A 24,321-nucleotide genomic window follows, 5' to 3' on the forward strand; every position below is an offset into this window, starting at 1 on the left:
GGTCTGGACTGGTATTGTCTTTGCCTCCAAGTTTCAGCCAATATTAATTTACATTTTGGCTAATTTACACTATTAAATGTATGCTGAATTATCTGTTAGCAGTTCCTGTTTGCATTGCACCCATGTTGTGTGTATGTATATATGTAGCTGCTTCCTATGAGGACTTAGTGTTACTGTGTTTCTTCCCAGCATGAATAATAGAAGTCATTTGACAGCTAGCTTATACTTTTGTGAATGCAGTTTCCGTTTTACTATAGCAACTAATTCATTTTTAAAACAATTTGATTGGTATCTTTTCGTGATTTGTAATCACCATTATTGAACTTTTTCCACAGTTTCACATTTGCTTCCAGTAATTTATTTGAAGAGTGTGTTTAACTCAGAGTTCTGCATCTACATGCATAGCTATGGCAGAAAAAAGTCACACTGAATAATAACAATCAAGTGTTTAAGTCTGAAACATGTATTGATATTCATGCTTTGGCTTTGTCCAGCTGAATATTCATGTCTATTACAGACTATCTCATTTCTTCATGGTTAAAATGGCGTCAGGAAGCATGAGTTCACTTACAGAGGAGCACAGAGAATATTTGATTCTCCACCTCCTCCTGTGATCCTCTCTGAATGGAACGTTAATCTTTTTTAAATCATAACATGATATTTGACAGCAGAGCTTCTACTTTCTAACATTCACAGTATAAAGTCATACAGTTGTACTTTATTTTTTTTATTTTTTTTATTTGTGTTTTCATCAGGTATTTGTGATCAATTGAGGTGTAATTTAGTAGTTTCCAATCAGCCTAACTTGCATGTCTTTGTGTTGTGGGAGAAAACCCACGCAGACACGAGGAGAACATGCAAACTCCACACAGAAACAAGCAGAAACAAGCAGGTGGAGGTGTTTCTGTGAGGCTGCAGTGCTGATCACTGAGCCCGCGTGCCGCCCTGAAAAGAGGGAAGGAAGGAGGTTAGGAAAGGTGGAGGGGGGAGTGGAGAGAGGGTGGAGGTGAGGAGAGAGGTTGGCGGAGACGGAAGAAAGGTAGAGCGGGGAGAGGAGAGAGGTTGGGGGTAAAGGAAGACGAGGAAAGGAGGAAGGATGGGGGTGAGAAAGATGGAGGAGAGGAGGAAGGATGGAGAGAGGGAGGGCGGGTGGAGAGAAGGGGTTCTGCTTGTTGTTCGGCCTGCACTGAACAAGCAGCTTCCTCCACCTCTCTGTCGCTGGTGCTCTTCTTCTTGCACATCCAGCTCCAAAATCCTGTTTTCTTCTCCTTGTTTTCTTTTTGTTTCTGTGCCATCTTCTCTTCTTTTTCTTTCTTCTTCTTTTCCATTTTCTCCTCTTCTTCTTTCTTCTTTTCCATCTTCTCTTCTTTAGCTCTCTGTTTCTTTAGCTCCTTCTCCCGTTTTTGTCTTTCTTTCTTTTGTTTCTTCTCCTCATTTTGTTGTTGTTTCTCTTCTTTCTTCTCCTCATTTTCTTGTGTCTTCTCTGGCTTCCCCTCATTTTCTTGTTGTTTCGCCTCTTGCGTCCCCTCGTTCTCCTGTTCTGTCTTTTCCATCTTCTGGCTGTGCACTGTGTCCTCTCTCAGCTGGGCAGAAGCTAACAGTATGACTTTTTCTGCCTCATATCTGGCTGTGACCTTGATACACTCCTCTTTCCAGAAGCGCTCAATGATGTCGGCCTGTATGCTCTTGATTTGGACATTTTCTCTGAGGGAGGAGATGAGTGCATCTCTCTCAGAGATGTCATCTCTACTCTTCTGGAGCACCTCAGTGAGTTCCCTCTCCTTGGACTCCAAACGTTCCTCCAGCTCTCTTATGGTGGCGTTACTGGCGCTTAACCTCTGGTCATAAAGCAACCAGTTGCCCAGCATAGGCTCCACAGTTTGGGACCAGTCGTTCCATTCAGCAATCCGCCTGTGAGCACTGTTGAGGCGACTTTGTAGATATCCGCAGTCGTGGCAGGGAGGCCTTCCTGCCGGTGGTCTCTGCCGGATCTGATATCTGCCTGACAGCAGATATCAGATTAAAAAATAAAATATATCAAATTAAAAAATAAAAGATGGATTGAAAAAGACTGAAATCTTTGGAGCAAAGTTATATTGATGTTGACATTGTTTATATTACTCACTAATGATCACTAAACCAGCTGATTTCTGCTTTGGTCTGGAAGCTGATTTATCAAACACCTTTAACTTGCTTTGTGACACAGATACAAATAATCTGTAAATTGATTTTTTTTTCCATTTTTATCCCATTCTAGACGCACATTTTATCACATTTTCTCAATCTTTGTTATCTGTTGGTTATTATAGCTCATTATCAGCTGTTACAAGTACTGCAGTTTACTCCCACAGTGATAAGACACAGAAGGGAAGTGATAAAAGTAAATTATAAGAACCAAAAATGAGATTCAAAAGACCAATTTGTGCAGATGAGATTAAGGAACTGTTGGAACAATAACATGAAAAAATGCTAACGTTAACATATAGTATTGGCCTAATTGGGAACCAGTGTGGACAGAAAAAAATTAAACCATCAGGAGAGAAAGATCCCATAAAACAGTGATTCTCAACTGGTGGGTCACAACCCAAAAGTAAGTCACGGACAGCAGATCAAAAATAAATAAACAATATTTAATGCACATCTGATATTGGTCTTGTCTTTTATTTTGAAAATAAATTATTTTGACAGGCATGCGTCAGAGACGCGCAGCAGTCTCGCGCCGTAACCATGGTAACCATCATTTGATTGACGTTCACTTTAAGTTTGTGTTGATGTTCGGAGGCAAGATGGCGAAGCGAAGATATGACTCGGAGTATTTAAAATGTGGATTTTAGTACATTGAGGATAAAAGGGGACAGTGTGTGATATGTAGTGAAGTGCTTGCAACTGAGAGTATGAAACAGGGCTGTGCAATTAATCAAATTTTATTTTCAATTACAATTTTGGCTTCCAACGATTATGAAAACAAGATAATCAAGATAAAATGATTATTGTTTACTATTGTCATTTCGTAATGATGCTCTCGTTTTGCAAATCTAGCACACCCCTTTCCTTTACAGCGGTGTGCTTTCCTACATATATATATATATATATATATATATATATATATATATATATATATATATATATATATATATATATATGTATGTATTTTGCATGTACAGGTTTAAGGTACAGGTTTAAGGTGTGAGTTTTATGGCTTGTGGAAAGAAGCTATTGCACATTCTGGCTGTTTTAGCTTTGATGGAGCGATATAAGTATATAAGTGAAAATATCTAATTTTGTGGCCTTATTTATTTTGTGCAGTTTTTATATTTATTTTAGTGTACATGCAGTTGTCATGGTCCTCCTCAGTTTCTTGATAATGTGCTCTGAAATGCACTTTGTACATGTAAATACTTGTACAAAAAATAATTTATGTTAAAAAAACAATTTTTTTATTTTTTATTTATTATTTTTACTTAACAGAATATCTTTCTGATTACATTCATGATGAGGTATTCAACATTCAAGCTTTAGATATGTTGTCTGTGCTTGGCAGTCATTTCTGACATGAATGAAATACTATTTGTCCATTATCTTTTACAGAACCCGTAATTGTGGGTGAAGATGTCCTGAACAAACATAATATTGCATTCAAATTTACATATGTTGATAAGCTGAATATAGCTCATCATGATGAAATCGAGTTCAGGTGTACCAGAGGAAGAAGACACATCGACACATTGAGCATTCATCAGAGGTGTATTGATGGTGTGGTTCTCCTGCCTGCTCGCCATTAAAGAGCTCAGTTAACTAGAACTGACAGCCATGAGATGGCTGGATAAACATGTAAATGATTAACAAGAGTAAATAGTTAGACCAGTATTTTATTATTTGTATAATAATTTGATTAGAATTACAATTAGAAACACTTAAATCAGAGGAACAATAAAATGGGAACAAACAATCATTTAGAGGATCATTAGATAGAGAAGACGCCCAAACAAATAAAAGGAAGGTGGAAAATTGAGCATATTCAGTATTGCAGGTACTTAATATATATAATCTGCCCATACTGGTAATATGTCTATGGTAATATTATCTCTTGTAGAACCCTGCACTGGGAGTAGTGTTACCATGAGGAAAAATAATATTGCATTCAAATTTAGTTTTGTCAAAAAGCCCATATTTAGCCCATAGAGCTCAGATTTATAAAAGGAGGTTCCATTGATCGATGGTGTGATGACCCTGCTCTGTTGCCAGTAAAGCTTAAGTTTACTGGAAGTGATGGACATGAGCTGGCTGGACAAACGTGAATGATTAACCAAACTTAAGAGTTAAGACAAGTACATTTTAATGAAACATTATAATATAATATAATATAATATATAATATATTGCATCATTCAGTCTGTTTTCTGCTTCCTGTCATTGATCATAATATAGGCTAGAGTATATATTTCCCCTTGCTTGCCATGCTTTAAGCGCTTACGGTAGATAGACTGTCTTTTACTTGGCATTTATTAGTCACTCATGCTTTGTAATTAAATCTCTGTTTGAGTGTTAAAGTTAAAGTCCCCCTCCCCATTCAAAAATATTTATGCTTATTGTCTTACAACTTTCAGACAGCGTACACCATATGACACATGTTCGACCCATTCATGAGACACTCACTGTAAGCAGAGAAAGCATGTCGTGCAGTTCAAAGAAAAAAAACCTCTTAATTAACTTTTAATGCAGCCACTCAGTTCAGCCTCTGTGTTACATCCCACAATTTTTCTTTAGTAAGTTTATCTGACAGTGTACCAACAGCTCATACAGACAGTGAAGAGCAGAGATATGAAAGGCCCTCACTCTCGAGTTCTGCTCTGTTGTGGAGGGCTCTGGATGATGATTGGCTGATTCAAAATCTGAAGGAACCAATGAGTTGTATGATTGAAAGGCGCAGCTGGGAAGCAATTAGCTGATGGCACCTGAAGAGAAAACACAGGAGTGTATGCTTCCTCCCGTCCTCACCCCCTCTGTCCTCTGGCTGTGACCCAGAAATTGTTTTCCCTCCACCATCATTGAGGATGTTCCAATCCCTTAAATGCACCTCAGAGGAGAGACAAGAGAGGAGCGAGGAGGCTCATGGGGGAGATTAGAGCAAGGAACCACAGATGTATCCTCTGCAAAAGTTTTTGCACTACTTTTTCTTGTTCTTTACTCAAAATGTTATCAAATACATCTGTACATGTTCGAGCCAAAATCCGATCCGGAATATGAGAGTGGCCAATGCAAACAAGACATGGAAAAACCTGAGCAACAAAGGCTACAGAATGGATGGCTATTAATGAGCATGTGCGACGAGCTGATGTCAAGGTAGAAAAAAAAACATCCCAGACGAAGCGTTCAGAGCACGTTGAAGCCCTGGCTTTTGACTTGTAGGGAGCATTTCCACATGTTAACCTCAAATTTTGGAACTTAGACCATGTTTAACATAGATATCCAACAACATAACAGTGTATAAATAATAGAAAACCAGAAAAAGCATAATGTCTCCTTAAAGGTTAGGGAAAGATAATGGTATTGAAGCACATTACATGACATAAACATGTTAACATTTCACAGGAACCTCAATCTTTCACTAAACCTTAAACAAAGTGCTTTTGTTTCCTAAACCTAACCACACACAGGAATCAGGATGCAAACCTCGGTCTCAGGTATACATCTGCTATTCACCCCGACTGCCTCCCTACAACTTCACTGCAGTAGCACATAAATGTAGCGCTTCATTCATTTGAAAAAAAGTTGCCTGTGAACTTTATCCAGGCAACGATTACATTTGCAATCTTAATCTCAATCAGTACAATTTTAATTGGGAAAACAATTTGGTAGTATGTAGAAATCATTGATAGGGGACAGGGTTGCAATGGCATTTGGTGTGGACCAGTTGAACTTTTGTGTGGCTTGTAACTGTAAAAACAGTTGCAATGTTAGCAACACTGACACTATGTGGCATGGAAAGACAATCCAAGTGAAAAGTGGGGACTTTGTTGCTGTTGTTCCTCCGGTTGTTCACATTATCCCCTTGCAAATTTCTGGCTCAAAAATGTACAGATGTATTTGAGAAGTTTCCATTTCAATTGAAGAACAAGGAGAGAAAGAAATGAAATCCTGCCACTGCTGTTTGTTTACGTTGCCTTCAGAACCGCTGGATGTCTGCTGAGAGGCAGCTGGCCAATCAGAACAGCCTGTTTCAGAGGCTGAACCGAGGGGCTGGATAAAGGACCAGTTTATGATAATTTTTTCTTTTAAAACTGTAAATCATGCAGATATTCCAGTAGAGCTCCAGAATATAAATAAAGACCTGTAAATGTACATGACGTGTCCTGTTTAAATTCCATTTTTAATGGCGGTGTTAATCTCTTGCCTATAGCAAGAATCAGAGCAAAGACTTAGACGAGTTATGTAGTGCAGTTATATTCTTACTCTTCTCCTGTTTTCTGTGGCAATTTTAATGAAACATACATGTTCTTTCTTGTCTGTTTGGTGCCTCTTCCTATGTACCGTATTACAAGAGTAAATGTCAACATATTTCCTTGTAAAGAATAAAGCTAAATAGATCAGACTGTGTTATGTTGTTTTTTTTGTTGTAGTTGTTTTTGTCCCTCATGACCTGCAGGAAAATCCATATTTAAATGCTGAAATTAATTAAATAGTTCAACCAATATCGCAAAATACTATGTTTATTTGGCTTTATCTCACTCACTTTGTTAAACTGTGACCTGAATACTGCATAGTTTTATATGAGTAGTCTGTCTTGTGAAATATGAGTTGTACCATTCCATTATTTCATAATGCAATTTAAACAACACACACTTGTGTGTGTATGTGGTGAGGGAGGGTTTTGGGAGAGGTGCCCATGTTACAGAGACTGTTTTCAATGTGTATTTGTGCATTTCACTGTCCGGAAAGACTTTGATCTGTATAAGTCTGAGGGGACAAACATTAACTCAGCCACAGATACTCTAGTCAGAGAATAATTCCTAAATACAGCAATTCCTGACCCTCACAATGAGATTCTTTCACCTTCTTTGGCTTTTTATCCTGTGGCTGAACATGGATAAATCTTTACAACAGAATGGTAAGAACGTAAGATTTCTGGTCCATTTTCTCTGTAGTTGTACTGCAGTTAAAAAAAACAGCATCCATGTGGCTGATCTTGCAACATATTCAACTTAATTTGTCATTTTATCAAATATTAGGACCTTAACTCTTATTTTTCTTAAAACCTCAAAGTGACAAAATCTGACAAAGATGAGAAAAAAATCTGATGTAAACTTTTTTAAGCCTTTTCTGTAATCAAATGTCATGTATCCACATTAACACTGGGGGAGTGATAGGTCTTATTCAGACACCTGCTTGAGCAAAAAGTTTAATTTTCTCTTGAATTTTGAAGGAATCTTCAAATGACCAGTATGAACAGGAAGACTGATTACAGCAAAACCTGTACACCCTATTTAGTGCCAGAGACAGATAATGATTCCTTTCTGTATTTATAAACCCATGATGATGATGATGATGGTTAATCTGATCCTGATCAATTGATACACACATTTTTTTCTCTTATTCTAGAGGTTACATGCCCCAATCAAAAACACCAAGATGTGCATTACTGGAATGTCTATTGGAGACAGAGAATAACATTGGGTGACACTGCAAGCTATTGGTGTAGGTCAGGGTACAAGAAAACCGATGGCGCTGATAAGCTCGAATGCACCAGAGATGGGTGGAGTCCAAATCCACCTTGTCAAGGTATTGTGAATATTTATGCAAGTGGGGAAGGAGCTTTGAAACATCAGGAGGAGAAAATGGAGTAAATAGGTGTAATTTTCTAGTTTATCAACTAATTTTATACAATGTTTTTACCCCTTAGTCTAAAATTAAGACAAAATCTGCATCACTCTGAGGATTTTGGTCCAGTAAAGATTGATCTTTTTTACTCTAATGACCCTTTTTACTCTAATTTGTCCTAGAAACCAAGAGCCGCTAAACTCAGGAACTAAATCAGGAATTAAAACTCACTTTTTGTGAATTCCTGTTTGTGTTTCTGCAGTATCTCAGGCTTTGGTTACATACACAATACTAGGATTAGTTCATTGTTGGTTTGGCTCTGCATATGAGATTAGAAAATCGCCAGCCTTATCCTTTAAAAGCAGTTGTTAATACAGCCGAACACAGGGAGCCAGCAGTATGGATATCATGACTAAAGATAAAAAAATTCTTGTTATTTTTGTTTATGTTGAAACACAGTAGTAGTGTACTAGACTTTTCAACTACAATAAAAAGAGTGAGATAAAGAGATGAACAATAGAGCAAAGGAGTGAATGAGAGAAATTAAATTCAACTTGTTTAGAAATTTATTTCAATGTACTGTACATACTAAAGCTGAAAAACAACCATAAAGTAGTCAGCAGATCACTATCGCTCTGTGATCTTTTCTTATAAGTTCATACAGCCACCAACAGTTATTTCTGCATTTATATATGTCACATTTATATGTGTACAAACAGCTGTGAAGTAAATGTAGCCTCATTACATACAGTATATCCTTTATTTAACCAAGTAAAAGTCTCACTGAGATTAAAATCTCTTTTATTCTCAGTGAGACTTTATGTCATATAGAAGCACTTTGTCACACTGCTATCATTAACAACACTCAGTATGTGCAGCACTGAATAATTGCATCTTGTTTTTGTTTTTCTTTTCTTTTCTTTTTTCAGAAATAAAATGTGACGGAATGGTTTTCGAGAATGCAGTCATTAGCAACAATTATGAGCAGGAATACAGAGAAAATGGAAAGGCCTATTATGTCTGCAGGGGTGGTCAATCACGTTTTACTCTTACCTGTACAGCAAATGGTTGGGTGGGGCAAAACACTTGTGAAGGTGAGGAAGTACAGAACACAATACAGTTTAAATGACAAAGTGTTTTCAAACTATTTTTCTATCACTTTATTTCTGTTTTTACATGCATGTATTTACCATCTTGGCTGAACTTGTCAAACTTATTAACTTGCAGTCAATGCCAAACATAGAAAACAACTCCAGTGACTTTTAAATCATTAAGCTGGAAAACAGGGAAGCTCCTGTCTGATAGATAAAAGTAAGCACAAAAAGAGTGAAACTCCAAACTACTGCTAATCATCTGTCATTGACAACTGATTTCAAGCTGTATGGAAGCTTTCCCCCTCAGTTGATGAAATCCCTCCTGCAGTCTAAAGACAGCACAAAAAATATATGTTCAATCTGCTGCTTGTAATGTGAAAAACAGTCTCTGTCAAAGCTCAAAGCCATGAAACATGGTACTCTTTTGCTGGTACTTTGATTAGCTCATGGATATAACAGAACAATTATGAATTAAACAATAATCCTCTCTATGTCCATCTGACACAGTATCTAGGCTTACACACAGTTTCAAGACTCATGTATATATAACCAATATGCAGTGCCATCTTGTAATTGTAAGTGGCAGGAAAATAATATATATGTGTTCTGAGTTTGTCACACAACAGAAAAATGTGTAATTAAGCACTCAGCCAAATTTGCATGATTAAGAAAACCGGCAAGTATATAAAATTAGGTTTCAAAATTGTGGAAAAATAAGCAGTATTCTATGCTCTGAAATGCTGGGGGCGTGTCCGCTGAAGGCGCTAAAAGCACAGTCCAACTGAACAGCCTCTGAGTGAACAGCACTCATACCAAACTCCTGTATAACAATACACAATTTAAAATAGGCCTTGTTAGTAGGTGTAAGGCAAGCTACGTGGATGATATTTTAACAATAAAGTAAAATTAGGAGCCACTGGTTAATTCGGCACCTATTTTGTAGGTAAATGTGGACACTAATGTTGACCGGAAATGGTCCCATTTATCAGTAACAGCAGATTATTAGAAGTGAATCCCAGTTGTCTCTGATTAAAGTTTGTAAAACTACCTGATGTAAAAATAGTAACTATGAGTACGTGTGCTCTAGTGTTTATATAGTGAGGGAAGGGTCATGCTAGTAACCCGTCTACATCATCGAGCCACCATTTCAGGCCCATCCAAAAAATCCTGAGCACAGAAATGGTGAAAAACAGTTTAACGCTCTAACTCCACAATTCAGTACTAAATAGTTCACAGTCTTTTCACATGTTTTCAGCAATTATTTTCTAACGTGTAAAATGTGTTTAAAAGAGATCTCAGATTTTCCTTTACACAGACTTTAAAATGCATTGTTTTGCAGCTTTGAGGTACAATAAGTGCAATTACAGCTTTTACATCCTAAATTAACAGCAGCTGTATTTCCTCGTTTTTTAATTTGGCGTAAATTTCAAATGTCAAAACTTGCTTTTCTAAGGAGAAGGCAAAATGGATGGAGTGATAATCCTGTCCTTGTTATTTTGAATCTATATTCATTCACCACATGCTTGGACGACAACGTTGGAATAACTTTCCCATGTTAAGTCCCCTCCATTCAAAATATGTTTTTCTTCTTCATACTTCAGTTGGATGATTGAGCTTCACTGTGCAGAATGATGTATGTGCCAAAAAGTACGGTGGCCCTGAAGTGACAAATAGGAAAACACAACAACTCACAAAACACAACAGCAAATAACAAAACACAACAACAAATAACAAAACACAACAACAAATCACAAACACAACAACAAATAACAAAAACAACAACAAATAACAAAACACAACAGCAAATAACAAAACACAACAACAAATAACAAAACACAACAGCAAATGACAACAATTACCGATTTGTTGTCGTGTTTTCTCTTTTGTTAATTTGATTTGCAATTTGTTGTTGTGTTTTGTTATTTTTTGTTGTTTTTTGTCATTTGTTGTTGTGTTTTGTTTTTTGTTCATGTTTTTTGTCATTTGTTGTTGTGTTTTGTTATTGTGACACACAGCTAGTTTGGACAGAATCCTGGTCCAGTATCCAACTTGCACCTTCAGCGCACAAATACCAAGAATGGACTTTTTAGCAAAGTCGAAGACATCTTGTGTCCAGCAGTTCAACTTTTGAATTATATATAATATTCATAATTTCTGGAATTTTGAATGAGAGAGGAAGTAGACGTCTTTTTAAGGATTTTAACAGAATAATTGAACTTCTTTGAAAAAAATCCATATCAGACACAATATTATATGATATAATATTCAAAGTAGAGCATTTTTCATACGTCTAAAAACACATCTAGAGGAGATCTTTAAGAAATATAATAAATGTTTTAAATCCTAAACCTAATAATATTTCCAAATATGCTGCAGTCAAGCAGTTTCAGGCCATTCACAACCATTTTCCTACCTTGAAACTCAATATTGTTTCTGCTTTGTGGGTGTGATCAGTGGTAGAAAGTACATTTACTCAAGGAGTATACTGTACTTAAAGTTACACTTTCCTTATTTTTAATAGTGCATTAGTTCATCTCTCAGTATTGACTGATTTCCCAAAGCCACTCAACCCCAGATCCTTTTGTTTCTGTTGAAAATGTAGATCTTCAGCAGAAATAACATGTAAACAACATGTTTAAAATATATATTTTAATTTTTAAAAAAGGGGGCTCAGTAATTTTCCTAAAACAGCCAGGCACTGTAGTTTTCAGCAAAGGTTACTCAAACAGTAATAGTAATCGTTCATTTATTTGGGACTATTTTCAGCCACTTGGTGCTCTAGTGAATATTTACAGCTGCAGTGTACTGTATGCATGTATGAGGGACTGACTTACTGTTCATGTTCATGGTAATAAAGAACTGTAACTTTTTCTTTGTTTTTTACAGATACCATAACATGTCCCAAAGCTGAAATTGAAAATGGATTTGGAATTGTATTAAATGGAACACTGCACTATGCCTGCGATAAAGGTTATAAGCTTGTCACTAAAGGCTGGTGGGGTGAAGCCAAATGTGACAAGCACAAGTGGTCTACAATCCAAAAATGCATCGGTAAAGAATTTTGAATGCCTTACTAGTCTAGATATAACCTGCATGAAGCAAAGTTACCACAGCAGCTTGTTGATGTTTTAATTAGAAAATGAAATGAGGTTTTGAGGTTTTAATCAGTAAAGATTTCCTTGCTTAAGAAACACTACATAAACACAAAAAACAAACAAAAAAAAAATCAGTAAAACAATGTAACATTGGTTCGCTGCCTGGTCACTGTATGCTTAAAGTGAACATATCGTGCTTTTTGTGATTTTCTGTTATTTTTATACTGTTATGATGTTGGATCTCTATGTTAAACATGGTCAAAGGTCCAAATCAGGAGGTGAACATATGTGAAAAAGTCGCCTTCAAGTCAAAAGCCAGTAAAGTACATGAAAAAGACGCAAAATCCTACTACTACTTGTTTGTTTACGTAGCCTCCAGAGCCGGTGGAAGTCTGCTGAGAGGCAACTTCTGGGAGCTAACCAATCAGAACAGAGCAGGGCTCATCAGGAGGGGAGCCATAAGATAAATGAGAAGTTTTTTCAACTGTGAATCAGGCAAAGATATTCAAGTAGAGCCCCAGAATAAAAATATAGACAATGTGCATCTTATGTACCTCTAAGCTATGCATTGACATTGCTGATGGATGAATTCTTCTCTTTAAATGTCTCTCAATATACTGTATTGTTCCTTTTAACATGTTTTCTTTATTTCACACAGTGTTACCTGGTTTGTTCCAGACTTGAACTCATTTCAAAACAGAAATTTGGTTTACTTACTGCATGTTTGTTAGCTACAATATATGGATCTAATGTTTATAATCATATCCACTCTAGATGAAAACAGTTGTGGAAAAGTGCCTGATATTACTAATGGGGAAGTGATCTTTGGAACTGGTACGGATCAAGAAAATACCTTCGAGATTGTTTGTAAGGAAGGATATCTTGCTCGGATTCATAAACTAACCTGTCAAAACGGGAAATGGCAATCTGGAAAAATACCATTCAAAAAGATCTGTGCACGTGAGTCATCTTCAGTCTTATTTTGTCAGATATTATTGTTTATAAAAACGTATATGAGATGTATGTTAATACTTCTCATGTTTCATCTCTTGCAGCTACCTCCGAGCCCTGTGAGGCCCCACCTAGAGTAGAGAATGCAGTTGTTAGTGGTGCATATCAGAAGGAATACTCGTCTGGCTCTACAGTAACTTATCTGTGCCGCCAGAAGTATACAATGGAGGGAGAAGGCATGATTACATGCACAAATGGGCATTGGGATAAGGTGGACATTAATTGTACATGTACGTACTTTCAAAAGCCTTGCACAAAACCTTTAACACATTTCCAGTTGGGTAGCATGTTGACTTATCAAGATGCCGAATGCTATTATGAATGAATGGAAGAAAAATGGAATTTTGGAAGTTTTCCAGTTTTGCATTCAGTGGCTCTCCCCTTTTAAACCAGATGAAGATGGGTTCAATTTATACTTTTGATTTGACCTGTGTAGACAAGGATACAAGTAACTTTCTGGCAATAAGAAACGTGTTACATTTGCAAATATGTTACAAAAAAATCTGTATTTATTCCCAGCTGAGCTTTCAATACAACATCAAGAGCATTTAGCCTGAAATTGATGTATTTAGCTAATCATATTAAGTCATATAATAAGAATATTTCTGCTGTCCGAGCAATAATACCTTGAGAAAAAACTCTTTAACATTTAGATTGTGATTGAAAAGCAAGTGGTAAAATAATACATTTAAAAACAACGCTGCTAAAACTTAAATCCAGCAAATAACATTTCTAACTCAAAACAATCTAATTGGACATGTCAGGTAACAATGTAATTCTTACATTTTTTTAGTGCAGTGTCACAAGCCCGAAGATGAGACGGATATAATGAGGGTCACCGAGGATAAAGAAAGATATGTGCATGATGATGTCATTGAGTATAGATGTTTCACACCAAGTGAAAAAGCTGGCAGTGCAACATGTGTCAACGGCGAATGGGATAAACCAGTAACATGTAAAGGTAAGAAGGCCAAATGAAAGCAGACTTATAGCATAGGTGCCGATTTTTTGAAGTCTATCTGAACACAATTCTCACAAACCATATGTAGGTTGGGAGAGTTGTGGGTCCTCCTCATTATACTGACCACGAGGAGATCTCTTAGTGGTGTAACTACGCTGTAAAAGACGGGGCGCAAAATCCACAGTCCTCTTTCTGTTTAAAAATGTATTGTAAGGTTCAGACAAAGCTAATTTGGTTTCAGCAGTCTAAGTAAGCTAAATCATGTTGGTATCTTAGTCTTGGTAGTCACATATAGGTTTATTGGCAGTGTTTTGTCCCAGAAATACCAGGAAGTATCCATCTGCCGCAGCTCAGGAAGGAAACACTGTCTGGGAAAACACAAGGAGGGGATTTCTCACTAAAAAGACTAACTTTGGAAAATATGCACACACAATTTAGGTGACTCAGAATTCTGAAGCCTCATATTAGGGTTTCGTTTCGAGTGCTTTTTTGCACAAAACAAGAACTGTGGATTTTTTTCCTCCATTTCTTGCAGTTCAGTCAAGGCCTGTGACCGATAACGCTTTCAACATTCATATGGCATGTGAGTACTGTATTTAAGATGGAAAAATCAGCACCAGCACCTGGGCGGTAAAAGATAATAACTAAAGGCAAAAAAAAAAAGTAATACTTTATGTGAGTATTAATCAGGGTGGAGTTTTCCTGACAGGCAATTTAAATCTATGTACAAATACCATAAGTGTACTCTGGTTATGAGTTTGCAACTAAGATGAGATGATTCTATTCCCAGAAATATTTAATGAGCAAGTGATGATAGATGGAGATCTGGGCATTTGGCATAGAATTTAATATATAATAATATAGATAAAATGTATAAATGTATGTAACGTATCCAGTGTATTTTATTGAATGCCAAACTATTTTACATGTACATATTACCAACTTGGAAAAAAGTGAACATTACAGGAAAGTTCATTAGGACTATTTAAAACTGCTTGCTTGTGTAGTACAGAGAAATTATATGAGAAACAAGATATTATCATTGGCATATCATAAGAGATTGAAGATGAAAAGTGCACCAGGAGTTGAGAATTAAAAACTATACTGAGTGTTGGCAGTCATATTTTGCTTCTATAGCTACAGTGGGTTCAAAAATTATAGAAAATGTAAGTTGCAGAGTTTTAAAACTATCTTTACTGCACCTTATGAAAATTTCGTGAGAAAAAAAAAATTGATAAACATTTTCTCTCAATGAAAAATAGCCTGTGTAGCTATTAATCAGACTGAAAGAGGGAAATACAGGTTGAAAATATACTTTTTGGATGGCACAATACCATGAGTAACAAAAAACAAAAAAATAAAACATGCTTGTTTAATATCCTAAACAGAGTCGTACAAGACAAAGGTTTCATATTTGCAAGGTCACTGTAAATGCAACTATCTTTGTTTTATCATACAGAGGTAAAGACTTAGACATAGATTTACACCAGATCTGGGTTCATGAAACCCAAAAAGTTGGATCATAAGTCATATATGCTGCTGTTTATATAAAGCTGCTGATAAAACTGTTTTTCTTCCTTAAAACAGACACATGCACAGTCACAAATTTATTTGGCAAAGTAGGGATCCAAAAAAAATATGTAGAAGGTGCACAACTAAGGGAAGGAGAAAAGTTAAGATTTTATTGCAACCTGCGTGGACACACTCTTGTACACTCTTGTAAACATGTAATCTGGATATTTTACATGAATAGGGAAAAATGCATGTCATTACAGATAAAATGCAACATATGACTGAATCAGCCAGGCCACATCTCAGCCAGATTTAAATGCAATTTATAACTCCGTCTCTTCCTGCTATCTCAAGCTGCCCAGCTAAGAAAGATATAGCCGAATCCTTCCTCTGCAAAGGAAAAATAAGCAGAGCCCGTACAGCAGAATCACTGTGGGAGACTCTCAAGGGACCGCTATGACATAAGTACAAGGCGAGGGTCACATGAACATCGTGGGTAGCCATAGTAGTGCTAGTGCTAGCAAGCCTCTCCATCAGCACTGATTTCCTTTTACAGTATAGACAAATCTGCTGGCTGATTTATGTGTTGCACTCTAAAGCAACACTGCCATTACTGCGGTGGCAGAATTTAACTGGATGCATTTACACTGACAGCAAAAGCACAGATATTTGGCTTGTTCACAGTCAGCAGTCGTCCCCTCCAGCAGATGAAGATATACATCAATGTGGAAGGTTTTCACTCTCAACACACTTGTGTGAAATTGGTTATGACACAGAATTTTGGAAAAGAATAACAATAATGCATCAACTCTGTCTGACCTCCATGGCATGGATGTGAAATGTCCGTAAACCCAGCAGGGCTTATTTGTTAGCTGATTATAAATCATCAAACCTACAGTCCAGAGTAGCAAGCTGAGCTAAGAGATTTGTGGGGTGATGGTTGACCATCTGCTCTGTGTAGGAAAACCACTCGGTCACTGGACAGTCTGTAGTTTGTATGTCATTCATAATGCAAGTGGATCTTAAGGATTCAACCAAGATGTATAAAAGTTAAATTGATTTCATGGAACAAAGACTCGTGGATTTTCCTTTTATTTTTCTTTAGCTTGAAGGCAAAGCTTTCAATTTACTAGTCCATCTACATTCCAACTCTCACCTATGTTCATAAGCTTTGGGTAGTGACTGAAAGAATAAGAATGTCTCCATTTAGGGGTGGCCTGGGCACATTCAGCTGGTAGGAGACTCCAGGGCAGACCCAGAACATGCTGGAGGGATTTTGTATCTCATATAGTTTGGGAATATTTTAGGGTCCCTCAGGAGAAGCTGGAGGACGTTGCTGGGGAGAAAGAAGTCTTGGTTACCTTGCTCATTCTGCTGACCTGGACCCAAATAAGCAGTGGAGAATGCATGGTTGTTGTTTGTTTGTTTACATCTAGCCATCTGTTAAATCTGGAGTAAAATCATTTGAAAAGTTTAAATTATGTAGAATGTAACCTTAATTTTAATGGCATTGGATTATCATATTTTCAACACATGACAGGTTATATATCTGGGTAAAAATGCTCAAAAAAGTGAAAGTTGTGGCCTCTCTGGATACATTCTGTTATATATGCCAATGTATGGTTTGAATGACAATACATTTGAACTTGAATGGTGTTAGCCTAGTCAGCAAGGTTGCTGAAAATCATTCTATGAATCTATACAGCTATCTCCATTCTGCCATGAGATCTTTGCCTTGCATGTCATGCTGGCCCACCTGGTGTATCCTGCATTGCGTGCCTTGACTTGCGACATGGTGTGTACTGTATATTGACAAGTCTGAAAGGTTCCGTCTCCCTAATTTGTATATTGAGATCCAAGATGCAAAGGCCTGTCATCAGATGTCATTATCTTGATAATGTAGCCAGATTAAAAGCACATTAATATCAGGATGTAAATGTGGTCATATGAATAACAATAGATATACATATAGACATAAAGACCATGAGAAAAATAATTACACAGCTTTTCTGGAAACTATTAATTAATATTTATTTTTGTGGTTGTTTACATTTACATTCACTCTAAAGGCCACAAATCATGTGACAGCAAAATAACTGCAGATCACAGACAAAGAGCTGTCACTCTAGGTAACAATGTCATAATAATGTCTAAACCTCTACTTTCTCTGTTATCACCCACATTCTTTTAGTTCCTGCGGGCTGTGGAATACCACCTAGCCTTGCACATGAACGCACCAAGACCACCACTAAACATCACTATGAGCATGATGAAAAAGTTGAATACATGTGTAAGAAGGGCTACGTCATGGAGGGCGAGCCTTTCAAAACCTGCAACAATGGTGAATGGACTGGAGAGATGAGATGCCGCGGTAAGTCATAATTCCCTTCATATTTTTAATCTTGCATTTTGCGCAATTATTTTACATAGATAAAAACATTAATTGAAACTACTGAAATGTATAAGTTGCTCTGCCAAAATATGCTGATAACATAATCAAATCTAATTGGCAAGCCAGGATGATATGGTGCACAGGATATAATTTTGCATTAAGTTTGTTTTCAATATATATTTTATTTTGGTTAATTTGTGCATCATGTTTAACCTCCAAATTCATTCAGATAATACAAAAGATTAAATGAGTGTTTTTGACAGGTCAGAAACACTGTTAAATTTCATATGTACCTGAGAGAAAGTACCAGAAAACTGGTGAATGCTGCAAATTATGCTGATAATATCACAACTCTGCTGTACAAAGCCAAAATACAGTAACTACATATTTAGTGAAAATTAAGTTGAGACAGGAATCTGACTTTTTGGAATCTGTTATTACAATATAAAGATTATGTTGAAGAAATGTTTAATTTCTATAAGTCAACATGTTAAATTGTTACAGAGATAGACCGATAGACAGCTGAAACAAAAGCGATACATCAAGTGAAAGCTAGCTGGTGAGATAGACACTTTCAATTGCAGATAGTTTAAAGTAGTGCAGTATCTGCATTTTTCTAGGTTTTAGGTTCTTCTTAAATCAAATGTAATTACATTTAAATTGTATATGGATTTTTTAACCGTTCAAATGGACAAGAAAGATGAAAGAACACATTTTGTTTGTACATAGATAGTTTCCACTCTAGATAGTTTAAAGTAGTGCAGTATCTACATTTTGGGGGGGTTTAGGTTCTTAACCAACCTAAACAGACATAAAATAAAGGCAATATAACCTTCCTATCTGTTTCGTGGTTTGCTGGCCTGCAATGTGTGCTCTCTATACAGAATATTGTAATTTAATATGATACTGATGAAATTCTGGTGAAATTCATGTGATTTGATATCATTTAAATCACATATAATTATATTTAAATTGTGTATTGATTTTTATTGATAACCATTCAAATGGACAAGAAAGATGATGATACTGATTACATACTAAACATATATTTTTACCCAACATTGGCAACAATCATATATGGAGTATGCTGTACATTCAGTCATCACATGAATGTTATTTATCTGTTATCTTTTACAGAACCCTGCACCTTGGATAGAGAAGTCATGAGCACACATAATGTTAACCTATTAAATATTTATTTTATTTAATATAAATTGATAATACATTAAATATCTGTTAATCAATTTTGATTTAACGGCATAAACCTTGTAGAATACTGTTTTCCTAAAAGAAATTCAGCTTCATTTCCCTTGTCAGAGCTTTTTTTCTCATCTTTCTCAACTATTTCCATAAAACAGGAGCAAACAGCTGATGTGCCAGTGGTTTTAGTTCTCCTTTTCCTTTAGCTTGTTCTTGATCTGTGATCTGATCACAGTGTCAAGATAAAGAGAGTGCTTATTAATACCAGATGTAAATACAAAGACTAAATCATATCTTGTTATCAGAATAACATGCCCAGATAAACAGCACATGTTAATACTGACTGTACATATAGTCATTAAAAGTCATAAAAGATATAGACATACAGGCCTCTATATGAAAGACTTACAAGAGCTTTTCTGAAAATGACTTATTTGTATTTATTTTTTTAGTTGTTTCCATTTACATTCACTTTTAAGGCCACAAAACATGTGACTGCAAAATATTGTGTAACTGCAAATCACAGTCAAACATCTGTCACTCTAGAAAAATGTCATATTTTCACCTCAATAATGTCTAAACTTCTACTTTCTCTGTTATCACCAACATTCTTTTAGTTCCTTCGCGCTGTGGAAGACCACCTGTCCTTGAAAATGGAGGCACCAAGACCCCTGCTAAACATCACTATGAGCATGATGAAAGAGTTGAATACAAGTGTAAGAAGGGCTACATCATGGAGGGCGAGCCTTTCAAAACCTGCAACAATGGTGAATGGACTGGAGAGATGAGATGCCACCGTAAGTCATAATTCCCTTCATATTTTTAATCTTGCATTTTGCGCAATTATTTTACATAGATAAAAACATTAATTGAAACTACTGAAATGTATAAGTTGCTGTGCCAAAATATGCTGATAACATAATCAAATCTAATTGGCAAGCCAGGATGATATGGTGCACAGGATATAATTTTGCATTAAGTTTGTTTTCAATATATATTTTATTTTGGTTAATTTGTGCATCATGTTTAACCTCCAAATTCATTCAGATAATACAAAAGATTAAATGAGTGTTTTTGACAGGTCAGAAACACAGTACCAGAAAACTGGTGAATGCCGCAAATTATGCTGACAATATCACAACTCTGCTGTACAAAGCCAAAATACAGTAACTACATATTTGGTGAAAATTAAGTTGAGACAGGAATCTGACTGTTTGGAATCTGTTATTACAATATAAAGATTATGTTGAAGAAATGTTTAATTTCTGTAAGTCAAAATGTGAAATTGTTACAGAGATAGACCGATAGACAGCTGAAACAAAAGCGATACATCAAGTGAAAGCTAGCTGGTGAGATAGACACTTTCGATTGCAGATAGCTTAAAGTAGTGCAGTATCTGCATTTTTCTAGGTTGTAGGTTCTTCTTAAATCAAATATAATTACATTTAAATTGTGTATGGATTTTTTTAACCGTTCAAATGGACAAGAAAGATGAAAGAACACATTTTGTTTGTACATAGGTAGTTTCCACTCTAGATAGTTTAAAGTAGTGCAGTATCTACATTTTGGGGGGTTTTAGGTTCTTAACCAACCTAAACAGACATAAAATAAAGGCAATATAACCTTCCTATCTGTTTCGTAGTTTGCTGGCCTGCAATGTGTGCTCTCTATACAGAATATTGTAATTTAATATGATACTGATGAAATTCTGGTGAAATTCATGTTATTTGATATCATTTAAATCACATATAATTACTTTTAAATTGTGTATTGATTTTTATTGATAACCATTCAAATGGACAAGAAAGATGATGATACTGATTACATACTAAACATATATTTTTACCCAACACTGGCAACAATCATATATGGAGTATGCTGTACATTCAGTCATCACATGAATGTTATTTATCTGTTATCTTTTACAGAACCCTGCACCTTGGATAGAGAACTCATGAGCACACATAATGTTAACCTATTAAATATTTATTTTATTCAATATAAATTAATAATACATTAAATATCTGTTAATCAATTTTGATTTAACGGCATAAACCTTGTAGAATACTGATTTTCCTAAAATAAATTCAGCTTCATTTCCCTTGTCAGAGCTTTTTTTTCTCATCTTTCTCAACTATTTCCATAAAACAGGAGCAAACAGCTGATGTGCCAGTGGTTTTAGTTCTCCTTTTCCTTTAGCTCGTTCTTGATCTGTGATCTGATCACAGTGTCAAGATAAAGAGAGTGCTTATTAATACCAGATGTAAATACAAAGACTAAATCATATCTTGTTATCAGAATAACATGCCCAGATAAACAGCACATGTTATTACTGACTGTACATATAGTCATTAAAAGTCACAATAGAAACATATAGACATACAGGCCTCTATAAGAAAGACTTACAAGAGCTTTTCTGAAAATGACTTATTTGTATTTATTTTTTTAGTTGTTTCCATTTACATTCACTTTTAAGGCCACAAAACATGTGACTGCAAAATATTGTGTAACTGCAAATCACAGTCAAACATCTGTCACTCTAGAAAAATGTCATATTTTCACCTCAATAATGTCTAAACTTCTACTTTCTCTGTTATCACCCACATTCTTTTAGTTCCTGCAGGCTGTGGAAGACCACCTGTCCTTGCAAATGGAGACACCAAGACCCCTGCTAAACCTCGATATGAGCATAATGAAAGAGTTGAATACATGTGTCCGAATTACTACGTCATGGAGGGCGAGCCTTACCAAACCTGCAACAATGGTGAATGGACTGGAAAGATGAAATGCATCAGTAAGTCATATTCATATTTTAATCTTGCATTTTGCGTAATTATTTTACATCGATAAAAACATTAATTGAAACTACTGAAATGTATAAGTTGCTCTGCCAAAATATGCTGATAACATAATCAAATCTAATTGCCACCCACGATGATATGGTGCACAGGATATAATTTTGCATCAAGTTTGTTTTTATTACATGTTTTATTTTGCTTAATTTGTGCATCATGTTTAAACTCCAAATTCATTCAGATAATACAAAAGATTAAATGAGTGTTTTTGATAGGTCAGAACCACTCTTAAATTTCATATGTACCTGAGAGAAAGTACTCTGCCGTACAAAGCCAAAATACAGTAACTACATGAAGAAATGTATTATTCCTGTAAGTCAACATGTTAAATTGTTACAGAGATAGACCAATAGACAGCGGAAACAAAAAAAGATATAGCCATGAAAGCTAGCTGCTGAGATAGATACTTTCCATTGTAGATCATTTAAAGTAGTGCAGTATCTTAATCAATCTAAAAAGGTATAAAATAAGGCAATATAAGCTTCCTATCTGTTTCATGATTTTCTGGCATGCAATGTGTGCTCTATATACAGAGTATTGTAATTTAATATGATACTGATTACACACTAAATACATATTTTAACCAACACTGACAATAATCATATATGGAGTATGCTGTAAATTCATACATCACATGAATGTAATGCTATTTATCTGTTATCTTTTACAGAACCCTGCACTGTGGATAAAGAACTCCTGAGAGCACATAATCTTCAATTCAGACATATAAGTGGAGATAAATTGTATTCAGCCCATGATGATGAAATAGAGTTCCGGTGTGTCAGAGGAACAAGACATGACCGCACAGTGGGAATGCGTCAGAAGTGTAATGATGGTGTGATGCACCTGCCAACTTGCCAAGAGTTTTAGTCAGCTGGAAGTGTTAAACATGAGCTGTCTGGACAAACATGTAAAAGATAATCAGAGTTAATTTTTAGACAAGTTGTGCACTGGTCCACTGTCTATACTTCAGTTTTCAATTTTAATAAAACATATACAGTTTGTTCACTTTGTCTGTTTTCTGCCTCTATAATCAGATGCATGTATATGCACTATGACAGTAAAGTCAATGTGTCCCATCTTGAGTCTTCAGTGTTACAAGAGGGAGAGTCAGATCAGCTTTCCTGGGGAAAATAAATAACTAACGCATCCTCACTTACAAATATATTTTGAAAATACATTTAATGACAACAAGTCAGTGATTATCAACATAAAGAGAAAAGGTTTATATTGAATGCATCTGGAAACTCTTCACTGTCAATTAACAATGCTCACACTGAAAAAATCTTCAAAATGATCAATATCAATGCATTTTGTTTGATTTTCCAACATCTTCTCCTGGCAACAAAAGCATGATTAACACGTTTCTGGTTAGGTTGAGGGAATTCAAAGCACTTAGTTAAAGTTAGGGAAAGATCATGGTCTTGGTTAAAGGATGTGTTTTTGTTATTGTCTATGAATCTCATGAAAAGACCATAAACAACAATTCATCAAGCCATCTCTCAGTACTTTCCACCTTTGCAACCAGGTTCTTAAATCCTAAGTTTGGGGCCATTAGGACCATTTTCCTACCCTGAGACGCTTGAAATGGATGCTTCTGTGGGTGCAATGACCAGTAGTGGAAAGTACATTTAATCAAGAAGTGTACTTTAAGGATAAAGCTGGCTAGCTAGTCCATCCCTCGATGCTTTTTGACCTCCCCAGCCAGTCTGTTGCTCTCAGCCCCAAGCCCATTTGTTCACTCTGATCTTTAAAAATGGGTCATAGGTATGGGCTATACTGCACTGTTTTTAGCAAACATTACTTAAACTGGAGTAAATTGTGTATTTTTAAGGGTTATTTTCAGCCTCGGATTTGGTGAGATTCATGACAGCAGGATAGTGCATGAGGGGTCAACTCAAATTACGGTGCCCATGGTGAAGGAATATCCCAGTGCAGTAGTGTGGCTCACGGGTGTGTTTTTAATAATTTGCAACAATGGAGACAACAATTATGGGATTTGTTGACAGTTAAAAAAATATTGTACATAAGCAGAAAATATTTAACCAAAACTACAACTTTTCCCTGACCGTAACAAAGTGTTTGAGTGGTATAAACCTAGCAACATGTGGTCAACAGGACAGGAACCCCAACCACCTCCTTACAACTTCTGTGCAGAATGTTTCATTTCCTGAACTTCAAAAACATGACCAGCGAACATGATCAAGGCAGCAATCGATGAAAGCAAACAAAAAGTGTTTCCATTCTTATACAGACTAAACTGTTTCAAACACCTAAACGTTTTAAGTTTTCTGACTGAGAACAAATTCCTTTACAGTATTGATAGGATACAGAACATATATGAGAGTGTATAAATTGAATGTGCCATTTATCATGTTGTGTTC

The 24,321-nt window shown here is 35.9% G+C and overlaps 1 protein-coding gene across 1 annotated transcript in view; it reads left to right on the top strand.

The window, feature by feature from the left end:
* LOC122989689 (complement factor H-like) overlaps positions 1–22,945 on the top strand; it is a 52,009-nt gene extending 29,064 nt beyond the window's left edge. The window contains exon 18 of the mRNA XM_044362723.1: positions 22,608–22,945. Within this exon, the coding sequence (XP_044218658.1) occupies positions 22,608–22,807 (200 nt within the window). The 3' untranslated portion in view covers positions 22,808–22,945. The remainder of the gene's footprint in view (positions 1–22,607) is intronic.
* The last annotated feature ends 1,376 nt before the right edge of the window (positions 22,946–24,321 follow it).

Source organism: Thunnus albacares, chromosome 9, assembly GCF_914725855.1.
Source record: "Thunnus albacares chromosome 9, fThuAlb1.1, whole genome shotgun sequence".
NCBI classification, from domain to species: domain Eukaryota; kingdom Metazoa; phylum Chordata; class Actinopteri; order Scombriformes; family Scombridae; genus Thunnus; species Thunnus albacares.